Source organism: Delphinapterus leucas, chromosome 13 (genome assembly GCF_059928025.1).
Source record: "Delphinapterus leucas isolate spDelLeu-1000000601 "Yukka" chromosome 13, BTC_Dleu_Yukka2, whole genome shotgun sequence".
Taxonomy (NCBI): Eukaryota; Metazoa; Chordata; class Mammalia; order Artiodactyla; family Monodontidae; genus Delphinapterus; species Delphinapterus leucas.
In genome coordinates this window covers 79526184-79543386 of record NC_143141.1, presented here as the reverse complement: position 1 = coordinate 79543386, position 17203 = coordinate 79526184, and the positions used below count along the sequence as shown (strand labels likewise).

Sequence of the window (17203 nt, the reverse complement as noted above, 5' to 3'; positions counted from 1 at the left end):
ACTAGACTTCCCAGTGTCTGGCACACAAGAAGTAGTACTCCATCGATGCTGGTTCCTATCAGCATCACCAACGGTATTTTACAGATGACGAGACTGAAGTTCAGAGAGAACTGGCCCAAAGTCATTAAAACTAGGAAGTATACAGAAATATAAGGAAATGATGCCTTCTTTATTTAAACAGAAGCCAGAATCTCTTTAGCTGGTTCACAGAGCACAGTCACTCCATGGAGAGGCTAGACTATTCTGCCCCAGCCTTGTCCTAAGATCCACCTTCTCCCCACAGACTGCAGGTCTCTTGTTACTAGCACTAGTAACAAAGAGGCCAAAGGTTCTTCCCACTGGGTCTTTCAGAACTACAGAGAATACAAGATATAGTATTTTTCCACTTCTTTTTTTTCCTGCTTCCACATGAATTCAGGTATCCAAAATACTTTTACTGGGGTTATATCACCTACCTTAGTACATGAGTGAGTCTTAAAGGGAAGGGGAGATTGCATTAAGATCTCAAGTATGTGTGAAGGAAAATGATTTGAAAAAAGCAACCTGAGATTTCTGACATGACTTCCCGCTGCCCACCACCACCAACACAGGCCTGTGCCCTCATTAACAATCATTAGGTTAAAATTACTCAACCAAATGCTTTGCTTAAAGCCTTAGGATAACAACAAAAGGGCAGCAAACATGGAATATCACTAACAGAGACAATATAACTTACAAAACACAGTAAATGCACTGCTATACTTATTAGAAAGAATCCCTCCATCCTGGCTCCTAATTTCTCCACGTGGTAGAGTCATCTTTACCCCCAGTTATCAGAAATAGTTCCAACCCCAAAACCCCTGGAATCTAGGGCAAGAGAAAGAAGGCAAGTGACCAATTCTCCCCACCTAGAGACCTCCTCCATATCTGTGTCTAAGGACCTGCCTCTCCTGTGATGATTATGATACTAGAATCACCCCACCGTCCTGGAAAGACCTCTACCTCTAACCCATAGGAATTAAGTATTGGGTAGACAATCATATGTCAGTGTAGCATTATAACTCTAATACGGCAAGAATAGATAAGTGAGAATAGCCATCCCTTATAAAAACATAGGTTTCCAGTCTTTAACTCTAAAGGCTTTTCTTTTGTTACACCATGCTACCTCTCTTTTATTTTGATAAATTTAAACACATAAATCTGAAAGATATTCAAATTAATGGAAAATTATTTCTAGTAATCAAAACAATTTACAGTCCTCAAGCATGACAATTTGTAAATAGCTACGTCCGGTTTAAATGTGATATGGTTGAGCTACTAAAAAATGTTCATCAAAAGATATACCTTTCTCTCCCTTCTTTCCGAGACCGGGTGATCTGATTAATTTCCAATGCTGTGAGCTTCTTTGCCACACGATACTGCCAGGTATAAAATGCTTCTTTCGAAGCTGCTATCACATGGGTTTTGGTCATTGTAACAAACAATGGTACTATTAAAAAGAACATTAAGGCAATTAGGTTACAATTAGACAGAACCACAAAATGTGCTGCAAAAGACTTCAGTGATCACTGAGTCCAGCCTCGCATCTTATAGACAATATACCCTAAAAACAGTCTGAGGACTCAGAAGAGTCAAAAGTTTGTAGGACCATACAGAAATATCAACTCAAAATGAATCAGACATAAGTATAGAACTCTTAGAAGAAAACTTATGTGTAAATCTATGGGACATTGGGTTAGGCAATGATTTCTTAAATATGACACCAAAACCACAAGCAAGAAAAGAAAAAGTAGATAAACTGGACTTCATCAAAATTAAAAACATTTGTGCTTCAAATGACACCAGCAAAAAAGTGAAAAAACAATCCACAAGTGGAAGAAAATATTTGAAAATCATATACATGATAGGGAATTACATCTAGAATGTATAAAGAACTCTTGTAACTCAATAATAAAAAGACAAATAGCACAATTTAAAATTGGGCAAAGCATCTGAGCAGACATTTTTCCAATGAAGATATACAAATGGCTACTAAGCAAATGAAAAGATGCTCAACATTATTAGCCACCAGGCAAATCAAAATCACAATGAGATAACATTCCACACCTACTAGCATGGCTAGAATCAAGAAGTCAGACAATAATGAGTATTTGCAAAAAAAATGTGGAGAAATGGTAGGAATGTAAAGTGGTGCATTCACTTTGAAAAACAGCTTGGTAGTTCTTCAAAATGTTAAAATATATCAATAGAATTACCACATGCCCTAGCAATTCCACTCCTAGGTATATACCCAAGAGAAATTAAAACATATGTCTACACAAAAACTCATACACAGGGGTCTCCCTGGTGGCGCAGTGGTTGGGAGTCCGCCTGCCGATTCAGGGGACACGGGTTCGTGCCCCGGACAGGGAGGATTCCCACGTGCCGCGGAGCGGCTGGGCCCGTGAGCCATGGCCGCTGAGCCTGCGCGTCCGGAGCCTGTGCTCCCTCCGCAACCGGAGAGGCAGCGGCAGTGAGAGGCCCGCGTACAGCAAAAACAAACAAACAAACAAACAAAAAAAACTCATACACAAATATTAATAACAGCATTCATAAGAGTCAAAAAAATAGAAACAGCCCAAATGGATAAATAAAATCCCACTCCTTCCTCCCATCCCCACTACCATTACTGCTTGGTTCAGGCCTTTATCCTTCCCTCTGATCTCATATGTGTTATATTTCCTCATTAATTTAGAAAATGAAATTCTCCAGATTAGGAATATAGTCTCTTAAACATTTTTTTCATCTGTTCCATTTCTTAGAGAATATTTAATTAAATTCCTACTGTGTACCCTTTGATGAAGTAGTCTCATCAAATCCATCTTACAGATACAGAGGATTAAAGATGTAAAATAACTTGCCCAAGGTCACAAACAAAATAAACAATATAAAATTAAACACACACATTCACAAAAATATAGAAAAACAAAAAACTCTTTCATAAAAGATCATTTTAGTAGCTAATTTCTAAATTCACAATTAAAATGGTACAAAACATATTGCTCTATTCAAAACTACTGTACAAAGTAATCATTAATACAGTCAGAATAAAGGAACAGTGTTAATAACAGCTACCATTTATGGAGTTCTTGCCACAGTCCAAATAAAGGACATTTAGGGCAGTTAAGAGACTTAGGAACTAAACAAAGAATTAGAAACTAGATTGATGGTATAGTGTTAACTGAACAGATTAACAAGTCGAGATTCAAATGCAAGACTTTTTATATGCTAAATAAATAACTAGTATAGTTGAATCATATTAAAAAGTTTTTTTTTTAATTAGAGTTGTCAAGATTTCTCTATTCAAAATGTGTACCACTACCAAACTCTAGAGGGAGTGAGAAGCCTTCCTGTAGGGAACAGCTGGTTGGAAGGCAGTCCTGAGAATGGTGGCAGAGCCCGATTCAGGGGCAGCCCTGAGTGGGACAAATGAGCAGGCCAGGCCTAGGCTTTGCTGAGCTTTTGCTGAGCCCATCTGCACTAAATCATAAGACATTTGCTAAATATTCAGTAAATTCTACCACAGGTACTTTGATGCCGGTAACTATTATGCCTTTAGTGTGATGTGAAGTAAGTTCACAAACCTTAACTGCTTTCTAATAAAATAGTTTTTCCTAAGCATATAAAAGCATTTTTCTAACCAATGTTTAGCTACAATTATAAATTATACTCATGTTTCCTTTTTTTTTTGATACATCCTAAATAATCACAAGTTTATTATCAGCCTAATTAATTCAAAATTAAAAAGTGGTTCATAGCAAGTCAGACTTCTTGGATTTATATCACAGGCACTTGCTAACTCCGTGGCCTTAGATAAATTACTTATTCTCTCTGAACCTCTGTTTGCTTACTGTAAATTGAAGATAATAATAATATTACAAACCTTATAGAGCTACTTTAAGGATTAAGAGAGATAACAAATATAAACCATAGTACAGTGCCTGGCATAGAATAAATGCTTAATAATAATAATTTTAAATGCCAATATTTATTGAATTTTTAAAGTTATATGTCAGGCATTTTTATATAATTATATAGTTATGATATATAATTATATTAATATATAATTAATGTATTACATACATAACTCACACCTACCCTATAAGGCAGGCACTATTATTACCCCCATTTAGCAGATGAAGAAACTGAAGGACGGAATGGTTAAATAACTCACTGAAGTTGCACAGCTAGAAAGCGGTAGAAGCTGGGACACGAACACAGTCAATCTGGTTCCAGAATCTGTGCTCTTAACCACTATGGCAGACTGCTTCTCATTAAGGGTTAATAACTGTTAGGTGAGGTTGCTATTATTTTTTGCTTTTTATAATAAAACGATATATAAATTCACTAGTCAATACGAAAAACAAATACAATATATGTGAAACATGTTCTTTTGAATCAGCGTGGCAGTAATTTTGGCAAATTCATATGGGCAGATAATCCTATCTACAGAAATTATGCTAGATCATTATTTATCATCTATCCCATCCAGGTGGTTTAGTTCTTAGTTTGCTAGAACTAAGCCTCTAGGGAAAAGTTAGAAGACCAAATTTTAACAGACTGAATATTTTAGGAAAAAAATATAACCAGGAAAAAAGCAGTCCATGTCCTTCTCAACTATTCAGTATCCAGAAAGAAAAAATTTGAAATATCTAGAAAGATCATTGGGAAAAAATTGTAAAGAAAGTAATTATGCTTCCATTAATTGAAATTTGTAACACTAATAGGTAATAGTTACTAGCTAAGCAAGGATGTGAAATAATTTAGGACAATCTAGGAATTCACATGTAAGTAAAACCTGCTTGTAATATTTTAATGCTGAGGCCTGAAATAAATGTCTACATCTGTAATGTTCCCCCACTTTTCTACCTATTTCTCAGCCCTTTAAAGAGCTGCTAAACTGAAATTGCACTGAACTGTTTTCATCACATCGCCTCTCTCTGGCCTATATAGAAGACTTAGTGCAAATGCTACCGGCCACCATTAGAAAGCTCCTACGTGCTCCCCACAAAATGGCTGCAGCACAGGCACCTGGTACTTTTCAGGCACTTTTCATGCCTTCATTCCTCTGCAAATGCTGTTTCCTCTCCTTAAAGTGTTACCTGAAGAAATACTTATCCTTCAGAACTCAGCTCAAATGAAACCTTCTCTAGGTAGAAAAAATGTCCCTGACATCCTTATGCACCGGTATCTACTTATCTAGCACCTAGCACCAAAACCTAGCACACAGCAGGGGAGCAAATGTCATTGTTCAGTAGACTAACTATATTTTAATCATCTGTTTAGACATTCTACAGGAAATGTCAGAATTAATTTCTTATCACTCCCAGTACCCAGTACAGTACCTGAAACAGTATATACTCATTGATGGTTTGCTAAATAAATAGATTTTATTTTAAATATTTTCATACATTCAATAAACATTTGTTATGGGGCAAGCACAGCATTAGGCAGTGGGGATACAGAAGTGAATAAACATGGTTAGATCTTTAAGAAGCTCAAAATCTTGGAGGGAAGGTAGATGAGAAAATCAATAATCACAGTGCAGAGTAAGTACTTTGGATAGAAGCACACCAAAGGTATACTGAGGGCTCGAAGGAAGAGGCCCCAAAAATGGTACCTAATGCTTACATGTACAGTACAACAGAGCCTCACAAACTAAACTTCTGTAATAATACATAATGTTCTTTTTAAAAGTTTCTCTAGAGATTTTCAGGAAGAGCAGATGACAAATCACATTTCCTAGAACAATATCAGTTATATACTTTTTTTGCTTTAGCCTCCAGTCCTCATGAAAATTTGGCATAGAAACTTAAAAAAGGAATTTCACAGGATATGTGTGAAGCAAAAATGTTGAATTTTTGGCTGAGTTTACTGCAGACCAGTGAAAGAACTGTTTGTTAAAATTTCAGCCAGTGAGACCGCAAAAAAGTTTCAAGACTCAAAAATACAAATAATCATGCCCTCAAGCATTTGCCATTTTATGAAGGGAAAGGGTTCACATCTGGCTTTATTAAAACATAGACTGCACGTGATTAAAATACTTTGAGGCTAACCCTATCATCGTTATGATATTATGTTAAAACTTTTGATACTAAAAGAAAAAGCATATAATCTGAAGACTGACAGAATTCATCCCTTAGATTTAAGACTATTATATTTCTAATAAATAGAAGATATTCATGTGATAAGTATAATAATTTTAAGCTAAGGAATATTAACATTAACAAAGAACACTAACATTTATGTACATATATAAATAGAGAGAGAGAAACATATAAGCATACCTAACACTGAACATAAAGACAAGAAGTTGAAAAGTTTCAATGTTTAAAAGTGAGTTACCAAGACCCTAAACACAGAGTTTAAAATCTTTGAGGCCCGTAAGTATTCTTCACATTTGCTTGTATCACCCAAATACCTTAGCAAAATACTTAGAAGGCACACTTTAACATTTAATTGTTAAGGCTGAATGTGAAATCTAAAAACAAAAAAGACTAGTCCTCAGATTCAGAAGATAATTCAATGGGTTTTCAATTTTTGAAACCTACTATTTTTTCTAACACCATATCCAATAAACTAATATACACTTTAAAAGAAAATCATTATTTTGGAAGTTATAGTGAAATTGGCAACAAAATATTTGGTAACAATTTTTGACAAAATACTAAGAATAAGATTTGGAATTTTTTATGGTTACTTTCATAGCCATTGGATAGAGGGAAGGGTAAATCTAAAGAAACAAATGTCTTCTGAAAACAAAAAAGTCAGGAATTTTTTTAAGTTGTCCCTATTAATAAACTAATTTCATCAGAAAAATCTGGACAGGGCAAACCCACTTTAACAAGCAGCTAAGGTGTTTTTTATGGAAGAGAGGTACTTGGCAGTTTATTAATAATAAAAGTGGCTTCATGGCAGAATTCTTTCTATAATCCTCAGTGTATTACATACTAATCATTACACTGGATACCAATTCTCATACAATTATATTTCCCATTTAAAGCAAATGATGGCAGTATAGCAGTCGTGAGATTCTTGTGAATTTTAGACAGAGTGAACTTAAAAGTTATTGTATTAAGCAGGATCCTTCTGAGAGTGAAATGGGGCATTACTAATAATTTTACCATGACAACAGGCATAGACTGGTACTGAACCTGAACCTGGCAAACCAGGAAGTATGTTCATCCTTGTTTTAGAGAATACCGTTCTAATTAATAATAATACCATTGTTATATTTTAAAATTAGTTTACAAATAAGACTTGATTAAAGAGGGAGTAAATATTAACATTTCCTTACCAAGATCAATGTATTTGGGATCCAGAGGTGTGCCAATAGAATTACAAAGAACTAGCACAAACTGTGAACAAATAAAACAGAAAGTATCAAAACTCCTGCTTATGTATTGTAAAAGAAATAATGCTTAACATACCATGCTTATCTCTTTTTCAAGTATCACTAACATGGAAAAAATTGATAAAATTAAATACAAAGAACAGCAAAGATAATCTACAGGACAAAAGTAAAGAAATATGCACTAAAATTAAACTAAGGCTGATTTCTCAATATAGTGGAACACTGGTTTTTAAGAGACCATTTAAGAAACACAAGTACACTGGCTACTTTTCATTTTTATACTTCTAAAATTCCTGGTCAGCTATAACCTCAAAACTCATTTTTATCCTATAACCAGCTATGTAAGAGCTAACAATTTGTTACCGTTGCACCAAATGTTTCCATCTCGTTCTCCTCCTTTGAAGCAATATATAAATGACATGAGAAATTCAGAAAAATTCAGTTAATTCAGAAAAAAACATAACCCAACCCAATGAAAATAACTTAAAATGCCCAGTGGTTAACACACACACAATTATCAATGATTAATATTAGGAAAAATAATCGAACATAATGCACACTTTACATCAGATTATTCTAATGGTAATTTCAATTTTTTTGCTGTTAGTCACCTTCTCTATATCTAGTACTAAGAATAATATTTTACATAGATGTTTTCTTGATTAGAATAATAATTTCAAATAAACCAATTCTCAACGTACTATTTACACAGACTTCTTTTCTCAGTATCTCAAGTAAAACTTGTTTAATTTCATAAACGTAAACTAAATGATAAAAAAATACAGTAAAATATCATAATTTACTCTTCCACTACTTAAAACAAGCTTATTTACTGCCACAAAATATAAATGTTTTACATACTTATTATTCACATGCTCATAGCTTAAAGAATCAAATGAGATCTTACTAAAAACAGAAGTCCCCCAACTTCCCATTTCTTGCTCCCTAGAGTAATTACTTTCAGCTCCTGTAATTCATTCTTTTGCTATTCACCTCCACAAATGTAAGTAACATGTTTACAATGCTACTTCTTGTTCTGTTTTGTTTCAATTCAGGACATCATGTAACCATTACTTTCACCCCTCCTTCCCAGCCTCCCACTACACAGGAGCACACTCCCATCACTCCATCTTTCCACTACAGTCTTGTTAAATCGGAATTTAGGTTTTAAAATGTTATTATAGTTCAATTTTTAAACAATTTTATTTTTTTAAAAAATCTAGTGAATACATCATTTTGCCTCTAAATGCTATTCAGTGAAGCTGAGGCAAGTATAACATGATTTGTTTTCCTTTCAAGCATGTTTTAAAGCTTTCCCTGGTGTGGATAATTGCCTTTATTTTTTTCTCTTTGCTTAGTTTTCTCTGTGTTTATTACTAACTCAAGTCCCCAGTTGTCTCCGGGTTATCTATGTGTCCCCTCAGGCGGTCAACCACATTAACTATTCTACTAATTTCATCTTGAATTTCTTTTGGAGCCACCTGGGCTGCTCTCATTTGATGACTCACTCCCTAGGCGTGTGCACAACTGCCAGCTGGTACCAGTCCACGCCACTGTTGTCAGGTTACCTGGTTCCTTCCTCTTTCTTAGTTTATTCTTCGTTTTGGTAAACCATATCCCAAAGTAACCTCCTAAGTTAAGAAAGCTCGGAAGGTAAATTTTTGGTGATCTCGTACATCTAAAAATGTCTTTATTCTACCCTCATATTTAATGAGCAGTTTGCTTAAGGTATGGAATTCAAGGTGGGAAATCATTTTCCCTCAGAATTTTGAAAGCAATTCTCCAAAGTATTGAGGTTGACAAGTCAAATGCCATTATGATACCTGATCCCATGAAATCTGTTCTGGAACCAAGTGGGAAATGAAGACTGCGGTAACATTAATCTAACTGCCCTGTTTTCAGCAAGAGTTCCACCACCCTTCCCTGTGCTTGGTGCCCTTCAGTGCAGGGACTCCGTATCCTCTCTGGAGGGTAAACCAGTCTCCCTCGTGGTTAGAAGGGCAGCTGCCCACAGGCTCAGTAGTGGGAGAGGATCTAGAAATCTGCTCCTTTATATGACCCTTTTTCTTTTTCCCAAAGTATTCTCCTGCCTGCATAATCTCTGGTACTTCCAAATCGCTTTTCTGTTCAATTCTTTCTCCTACCAGGTACCACCACCAAGTCCTGTGTTTCTGGGATTCTGTGATGTAAACTCGTTGCTTCTTTCCTTTCTCCACTGATGGCTGAGGGTTCCATTTTCTTGGGTCTGCTAAGGTAATTACCACTAATCTCCCTACTCTCTAAACTCCAAAATTATGTTGCTTTTTCCTCTCCCTTTCTGATCCCTATGGGCTTACAGCTTTTTAAAAAATACCTTTCCTGTTGTTTCAGTCAGTTTCAGGAGAGAACAGAGCCAAATGTGGCTGTTCAATGGCCACCTTAAACTAAAAATTCTATACTTTTTAACGGGATGAAATAATTTATAACACAGCCAAAGACATTGGTAGTCCTTTCTTGAAAAATTTGCATACTTCCACAAATATTTAAATTGTTAGCAGACTTTTTTAAAGGGCATTATTTATTTATTGTATGTTATGAGACACTGTCTTTTAAAGCAATATAAGTCCACATAAAAGTACATTTCTGAATGTCAAAACTACCCAAATTGTTATAAATGGCCATTGTTACATAATTTCTTGAGCATTTGTACTAGACATCTGGTTATTCATTTCTACTTATGGAATTTTAAATTGGAAAAGAATTGTGGTGTTTTAAATATATTTCAGAGACAAAAAGCTTCAGTACAGGTCAATATAAACTGCCAATGGATTAACTAATTGGAGAAAAAAATCAGGGGACACAGAACCAATGGAGTCATATAACTTTCCAAACAGAGGTCTAGACAGACATGGCCAATAGACCCAATACTTTGCTGTACCTGTCAGTACAGAGGCCATGCTTGAGAAGACAGAGAACTATAGCCCAACTCCGCCAAGTAGTTAACCCATCTAAGTTTTAAGATATCAAGGAACACCTACCTGAGGATGATTTTCATCAGCTTTTGTAGCCAAAATGCAGAAATCTCCACAAGTAGTAATAGAAATGAGACTCTTCACATACTTAACATATTTCTCGTTGTTTTTTGTATCCCAAAATATAACACAGTACTCTGGACGATCAGGTCTGGTATAAGCATAAACTACAGTGTTTGAGCAATAACCCCACTAGGAAGAAAGGAAGAAGGAAAGGGAGGGAACAGAAGGAGGGAGGGAAGAGAGAGAGAGGAAGGAAGCAAGCAAGGAAGGAAGGAAGGGAGGGAGGGAGGAAGTAAGTTAGGAAGGAAGGAAGGAAGGAAGGAAGGAAGGAAGGAAGGAAGAGAGAGAGAGAAAGAAAGAAAGAAAAAGCAAGCAATTAACATTGGGAAAGTCATATTATTATATTTTTATATTTTTCCTCTAGAAATACTGCAGATACGTGGTTCATCGGTGCTGACAAAACAAATTCTTTAGAAATGGAAGAGAGAAGGACTGAATATTCAGCTTAATCTCTTTTCTCACTAAAATAACAAATCTAAAAGTAATAAAGACAGTTAAAAAATGTACCACAAAAATAAATTTGGTTTAACTTTCCTTATTTTAGTTTGTAAGATTTAAGCTTCAGTGGTGAAAATTTCAGATTTTTCAATAGTCAATAACAGTTGCTTAGGGGACAACAGCAAGAGAGATCCCTGCCAAAGTTCAATTCTGAGTCCTGAAACCAAAATTCAGAAATAGCGGCTTTGCCTTTTTTCTCCCATCCACATTTTTTTATATTTGTTTTTGTCAGAGTAACATATGCACATAGTTTATAGTCAAATAATTCTACATGGCTTACCACACAAAAACAAAATGCAGGAGCCCCCTGCCTAATTTCCTCCTTGGGGTAGCCATTTACAACTATTTTAGCTGTAACTGTTTTGGTATTGATTTCCATATCACATGTGGATGGATTACAGAACTTAGAGCTTTCCCTCTCCCAACAAATTTATACGTAATTTTGAATAAATCAATATTCAGTGTCTACATTATTAACACTGTGTTTACTCTTCTTTTTTGCAGGGGGGAGGGGCCGTGCTGTGGGGCGTGTGAGATCCCAGTTCCCCGACCAGGGATCGAACCCACGCCCTGCCACAGTGGAAGCAGAGTCCCAACCACTGGACCACCAGAGAAGTCTCCAGTGTTTACTATTCAAAGTAATATGGTGATTACTTTCTAAAATAAACTTTTTAACTCTAAAATAATTTTAGATTTATACAAAAGTTGCAAAACTAATACAGTGTACCCTAACCTTTTACTCATTCTCCCCTGTTGTTAACATCTTACATTACCACAGTACATTTGTCACAACTAAGAAACCAACACTGATACATTACTATTAACAGAACTCCAAACTCAGTTTGGACTTCATTCGCTTTTCCCTAATGTCCTTTTTCTAATCCAGAATCCCCTTTGGAACACATTATTATATTTAGTCGTCATGTCTCCTTAGGCTCCTCTGGGCTATGATGGTTTCTCAGTCTCTCCAGGTTTTTGATGATATTGACAGTGTTGAGGAGTCCTGGTCAGGTAGTATGTAGAATGTGCCTCCATTCATGTTAGTCTGATGTTTTTCTCAGGCTTAGACTGGGGTTACCAGTTTTTAGGAAGATCACCCCACAGGTGAAGACCTCTTCTCATCACATCACATCAGGGGGTAGTGATAGCCATGTGACGTCACTGATGATGCTAACCCCGATCGCCTGGACAAGGTGGTGTTCTCCAGGTTTCTCCACTGTAAAGTCACTTTCTTTTTTCCCCCTTTTTTTCCATACTCCACTCTTTGGAAGTAAGTCACTAAATGCAGCCCACACTCAAGTTGGGGGAACGAGGTAGGGGACTTTGCTCCACCTGCTGGCAGGGTGGTGTCTAGTAAATTAGAATACTTCTGTAAGGAAGATTTGTTTCTTCTCCCCCACTTGTTTATTTAAATAATTTATTGATATCAGTTTGTACTCATGGACATTTGTTGTATAATTTGGGTTACAATCCAATGTTACATCATTTATTTTGTTGCTCCAATTGTTCCAGGCTTGGCCACCGTGAGCTCTTTCAGGCTGGCTCCCTTGTCCCTTTGGCGTACCCCATCCTTTTGTTTTTTGAGCACTTCCTTACTTTCTGGCACTATAAGATGCTCCAGGCTCATCTTGCATTTTCCCTGCCCTAGTCCTAGAATCAGTCATTTCTCCAAGGTGCTTGACCTTTAAAAATTAGATATATAAGTCTTCTCACAACAAGTATCCTTAGTAGTTTACCAGCTCAGTCTCATACTTCACAGCTTGTTATGGGTCAAGTGTTAAATTTAAGGTAAAATATTGATTAGTCATTATGCTGCTTAGCCTCATTTTCCCCTTCTGATCCATTCTCCGCCATTCTCTGCCCTGCTCCGTGCCCTGGAGGCTGACTTCTGTGAAATCCATTACCAGGACTACCTTGCCTTCTGCTTTCCAGTTGGGCTTGGCCAACAGAAGGCACCAGCAGGTGGTGAGATGGGCTGAATTATTTACTCCCCAAGGCTGTCTCTGCCCGGCCAGCTAGCAGTGGCTGTGCCCCTATGGAGTAGATCCTCTTGCGTAGCCACAGAGCTGGTGGGTTCCAGGAACAATACTTCCTTCTCTTGCCCACTGTTGCTAGTCTCTGGGTGCTTGCTTTGTCATCCCGTTCTGGTCCCCTTAACTCTGCTCATCCCTCTGTAATAAACCCTTCATCAATCTCTCTTCAATTACTCCTTTGTGCCATCTGTTTCCTGCTGAGACCCTGACACTGTTGGAGTAATTTTACTAATTAAATATAGTATTCCAGGAACATTTACCAGTTCTAAGGCCTTCACACTGAAAAAAGCCTCCTTTCAACTGGTTTATAAAACAATGTGGCTATGAATATATGCAAGAAACACACATTATACTTTCAGCTATAACAAAATTATATCATAAAAAACATTTTTTTTTTACATTTGCTCTTAATACTCACCTTATAATCGGGTCGAATATTTGCAAAATATATAAAAGAATCAACAGCTAGTGCAACTTTCAGTCCACCTCCTTCCCAAGATAGTGCAGCCATCTGCTTTCCAGGAACCTTCAAAGTACCCAGATGCTGAAAAAAGTAATTATATTTAACCTAAAGTATCACAATTAAATAAAATACCACCAATCACTTCACAGAGATCAAAAGTGGTACAAAAATTATTTTATGAAAGGTTGCTACAAACTTCAAATCATTTCCCTTCAATTTTTATAATGTAAAGCAAACATATGAGAGGAGAAATTCACAAACTATAGCCAAAGAATTCAGTATCAAATTTCATCAAATCTAAGATGCCAGAGATTTAAATACGCATCTTTATTTTTATGTACAACTTAGCAAAGAAAAACACACTGCTAGCTAAAAATAGGACAACTTTGATTTTAAGGTGCATCCCAATTTAGAGTTGTAAAGAATTGTGCTTCTTAGAATCAATGAAGTATTGGAGTAATAAACTCAATCCTTGAAGTCTTTCCTCTCGTTCATGCCCCATCCCACCCCCAACAGCCAACCAGATGCCAAGCGTTTTGCTTTCACTCCTTTCTATCCTCCACTACAACTGCCTTCTTTCTTGACTGAACCATGGTGACAGCCTCCTAACTGCAATTTTTACCTTTTGTCTCTTTTCTCATTCCTGCCCTTCCAATTCAATCTCCACTCTACTGCCATGATTATCATTCTAGAAGACATATCTAATCATGTCCTACTCTGCTTTTAAAAAATGTTTAATAATTTTTAAAAATCAATAGCTCCCCACCAGTACATTCTCTAGAATAGTATACAGTGACTTTCCCCACTTGCCCAAAACTCTGTGGCTCAACACCTTACGAGTTAGCTGTAATTACTGTGTTCTCCTCATGAGGGAATTACTGTGCCTCCATTCCTTTGGCCCATATAATATCTCTTCTGCCTGAAATCCTTCTTTCCTTTTCCCCAAGACTCCCTCATCCCTCAAGACAGGACATCCTTGTCCTGCAGGAGTACTCCTATTCATCCGTCAAGAAGCAACTTAAATATTACTTCCTGCCTTCTTCCCTTCCTCTACGGTTCCAGAGAACTTACACAATGAGCTACTTGAGAGCACTAACTTTATCATATTCACATTTATTACCCTATCCCTTAATAGATTCCTTGGTAAACAAGTACTCAAAAGAATATCAAGTAAATAAATGTATCATGCCTTCAAGTGAATTTCTTCATATACTAACAGTATATTTAATGGCTAAATTAGCAAATGAATAAATGAATACAAAGACTTTTTTAATGTGGACAAAGAAAGAAAACATTTTTAATCTATGTTTATTTGACAAAACAGTATAATCCCAAGAATTTTAATAAATTATACTGGTATCCCTCGTTCTTAAGCAGATATGCTCTAAAATCAAATTTAATATATTAAACTCCACTTTGCCAGGGAAACCAATGGGGAAAAAAAAAGTTGTAACCTAGGAGGGTCCACTCTATCTGTCCTGCTGCCTGTACGAAACCAGAAGGAAAAAGCAGGGTCTCACAACATCACTCTTGGTACTGACAATCCATACTAGGAGGAGAATAAGGCCATCTTCTAACTCTGAGAAACATGCCAGGCGGTGGCAGCAGCGGGGAAAGAACACTGTAGACATGTCCCCAGAGTTACCTCCTTTGATTTTTACAACAGTGCCATGAGATGTTACCTTTATTTCAGGAAATACGTTAACCGAGTCTCAGAGGTTAAATAACTTCTCTAAGTGAAACCACACTGTAGAAACGGAATTCAAAGCCAAAGCCAGGTCAACCAGACTACAAACCCCATGCTCTGTCATCCCCTCCCATGGCTAAGACCACACTGAGAAAACTAGAAGACCCCAGCCCTCAGAACCAAAAGTAAATTCTTCCCTGAGGTTTTCCTTAAGTTTCAATCTTTAGTTAATTTCTTCCCAAGTTCTTTCTAATAACATAGATCCAAAAATAAATACCCCATATATTCACTCATTCAAAAAATACTATGACTAAATACCCCGAGGACCTATGCTAGATACCTTTAATTACAACTATACCAAAACCACTTACAGTTTTCAATTTAACACATAACAGTTGATTTGCAAGATAAAGCAAACAGGCCTTTGAATGCATGTTTTTATACTTGGAGAAGACTGAACTAACAAAAATAAGCTGATAAGATAATAAAATGATAAATAAGCCAATGGCAACAAACAAAAATAACGAATAAAGAACATGAATTTAAAAGAAAGCTATAAACATTGAGATAACTAGAATTCAGATTTTTAATTATTTAGGAATCTTGAGAACTATACTTCTGTTTTTCCTTAGCTTTTACATCTACCAGAAATATTATTAGTTGACAAAGTACAGAGACTACATACTCTCCAGAGCACGTTCTGCTGGGTAACTTTCAGCATCAGCTGACACCATTACTCACTAACAGAATTTCTTAAAATACATTAAAAAGTATTAACATAGTGAAACTGGTATAGGTTTTTGTGTAGCCAAAAATAAATATTATTGAAGTCTAAGGTGAATTTATAAAAACCAACAGGATATTCAAAAGAGACTGAATATAGTCTAAAGTAAGAAAATAAAATAGGTGAAAATTATTAAGCTTAGTCACTAATAAGTTCTCATTTTCTAAATTTTTAAAATGCACAACATGTTAATTCTCCTATTTTATATTTTCCACTGCTGCTTCAAGAAAAGTCTCTTCAAAAATTAAATTTATTAATAATACTATTGAGAAGGATACCATGTTATTTATGAAAAAATGTTTATATTTTAATGTAGCATCACCTAAGATTAATTATAAAGAGATTTTCTTAAAATAATCTATTATTCCACAACAAATTGAAACAATTAGAAGTTTGGGAAAAGGATAGACAGCACATTTAATTTATCATATTAAACCCCCCCCAGATTAATCTGAAACAGCTAAATTACACTAAAAACAACTCAAAAATCAGCTGTAAAGAGATGCATATTCAGATCACAGAGAAAATACTCTCAGTAACTACTCCCTAATGATTTCTTATATGAAACATCTGGTTTTCTAAATGTAAAGATTATAAAATAAATTCCACGATAAAATGAAGGCTTATAATATAAGGATATTATTCAAAGACATACACCTGATAGTTCATCATTTTCACTTAAAATGTCCATTTTAAAAAATGTGACAAGTTTATACCCCCTTCCTCCATCCTTCTTTCCCCTGCCTTACTCACTGCATATTTAAATGGAAAGAAAGAAAGACAAAACCTTTAATACATTTACCTCACCAAATGGAGTGTAAAATTGCACAGTGTTTACATCTTTGTCCTGGGTGATGGCCTTCTGGGAGCCTGCCACAGCTAACACGCTGCCAGTGTGGTTCCACTGGATACCTACTACATACATGCCACTATCAATTAAAACAGGATCTAGTCAACAAAAAAAAAGTAACTGTGGTAAAATATTTAGTCTAGAGAACTTTATAATCTTAAGAATAATTTTAAAATATTTTTTTAATTCTCCACATTAAAAAAAGAAAAGTTACATACTTTGGTCATTCTCATGTCTCATTATTTGGCATCTGCCATTGTCAAAACAAATCGCAAGGCAGGGGCAGTGTGGCTCCACATAGCCTTCTGTGCCATGGTACCAGTGAATTCCAGCGATACTGACTGCTCCAGTGACATTCACCAAACAATTCAGTTTCATTTTCATCTAAATAAAATCAGTTAGTTAGTATTGTATATTTTAAAACAGGGATTAGTATGTATAG

The 17203-nt window shown here is 35.9% G+C and overlaps 1 protein-coding gene across 2 annotated transcripts in view; it reads right to left on the bottom strand.

Annotated features, from left to right (window-relative positions):
- WDR35 (WD repeat domain 35) overlaps positions 1 to 17203 on the bottom strand; it is a 66579-nt gene that overhangs the window by 33818 nt on the left and 15558 nt on the right. For both annotated transcript variants that reach the window (XM_022574375.2, XM_089923413.1), the window contains exons 7-12: positions 16980 to 17145; positions 16714 to 16859; positions 13396 to 13521; positions 10390 to 10575; positions 7316 to 7376; positions 1324 to 1468 (exon numbers count right to left, since the gene is read on the bottom strand). In XM_022574375.2, coding sequence (XP_022430083.1) covers positions 1324 to 1468; positions 7316 to 7376; positions 10390 to 10575; positions 13396 to 13521; positions 16714 to 16859; positions 16980 to 17145 — 830 coding nt within the window. The remainder of the gene's footprint in view (positions 1 to 1323; positions 1469 to 7315; positions 7377 to 10389; positions 10576 to 13395; positions 13522 to 16713; positions 16860 to 16979; positions 17146 to 17203) is intronic.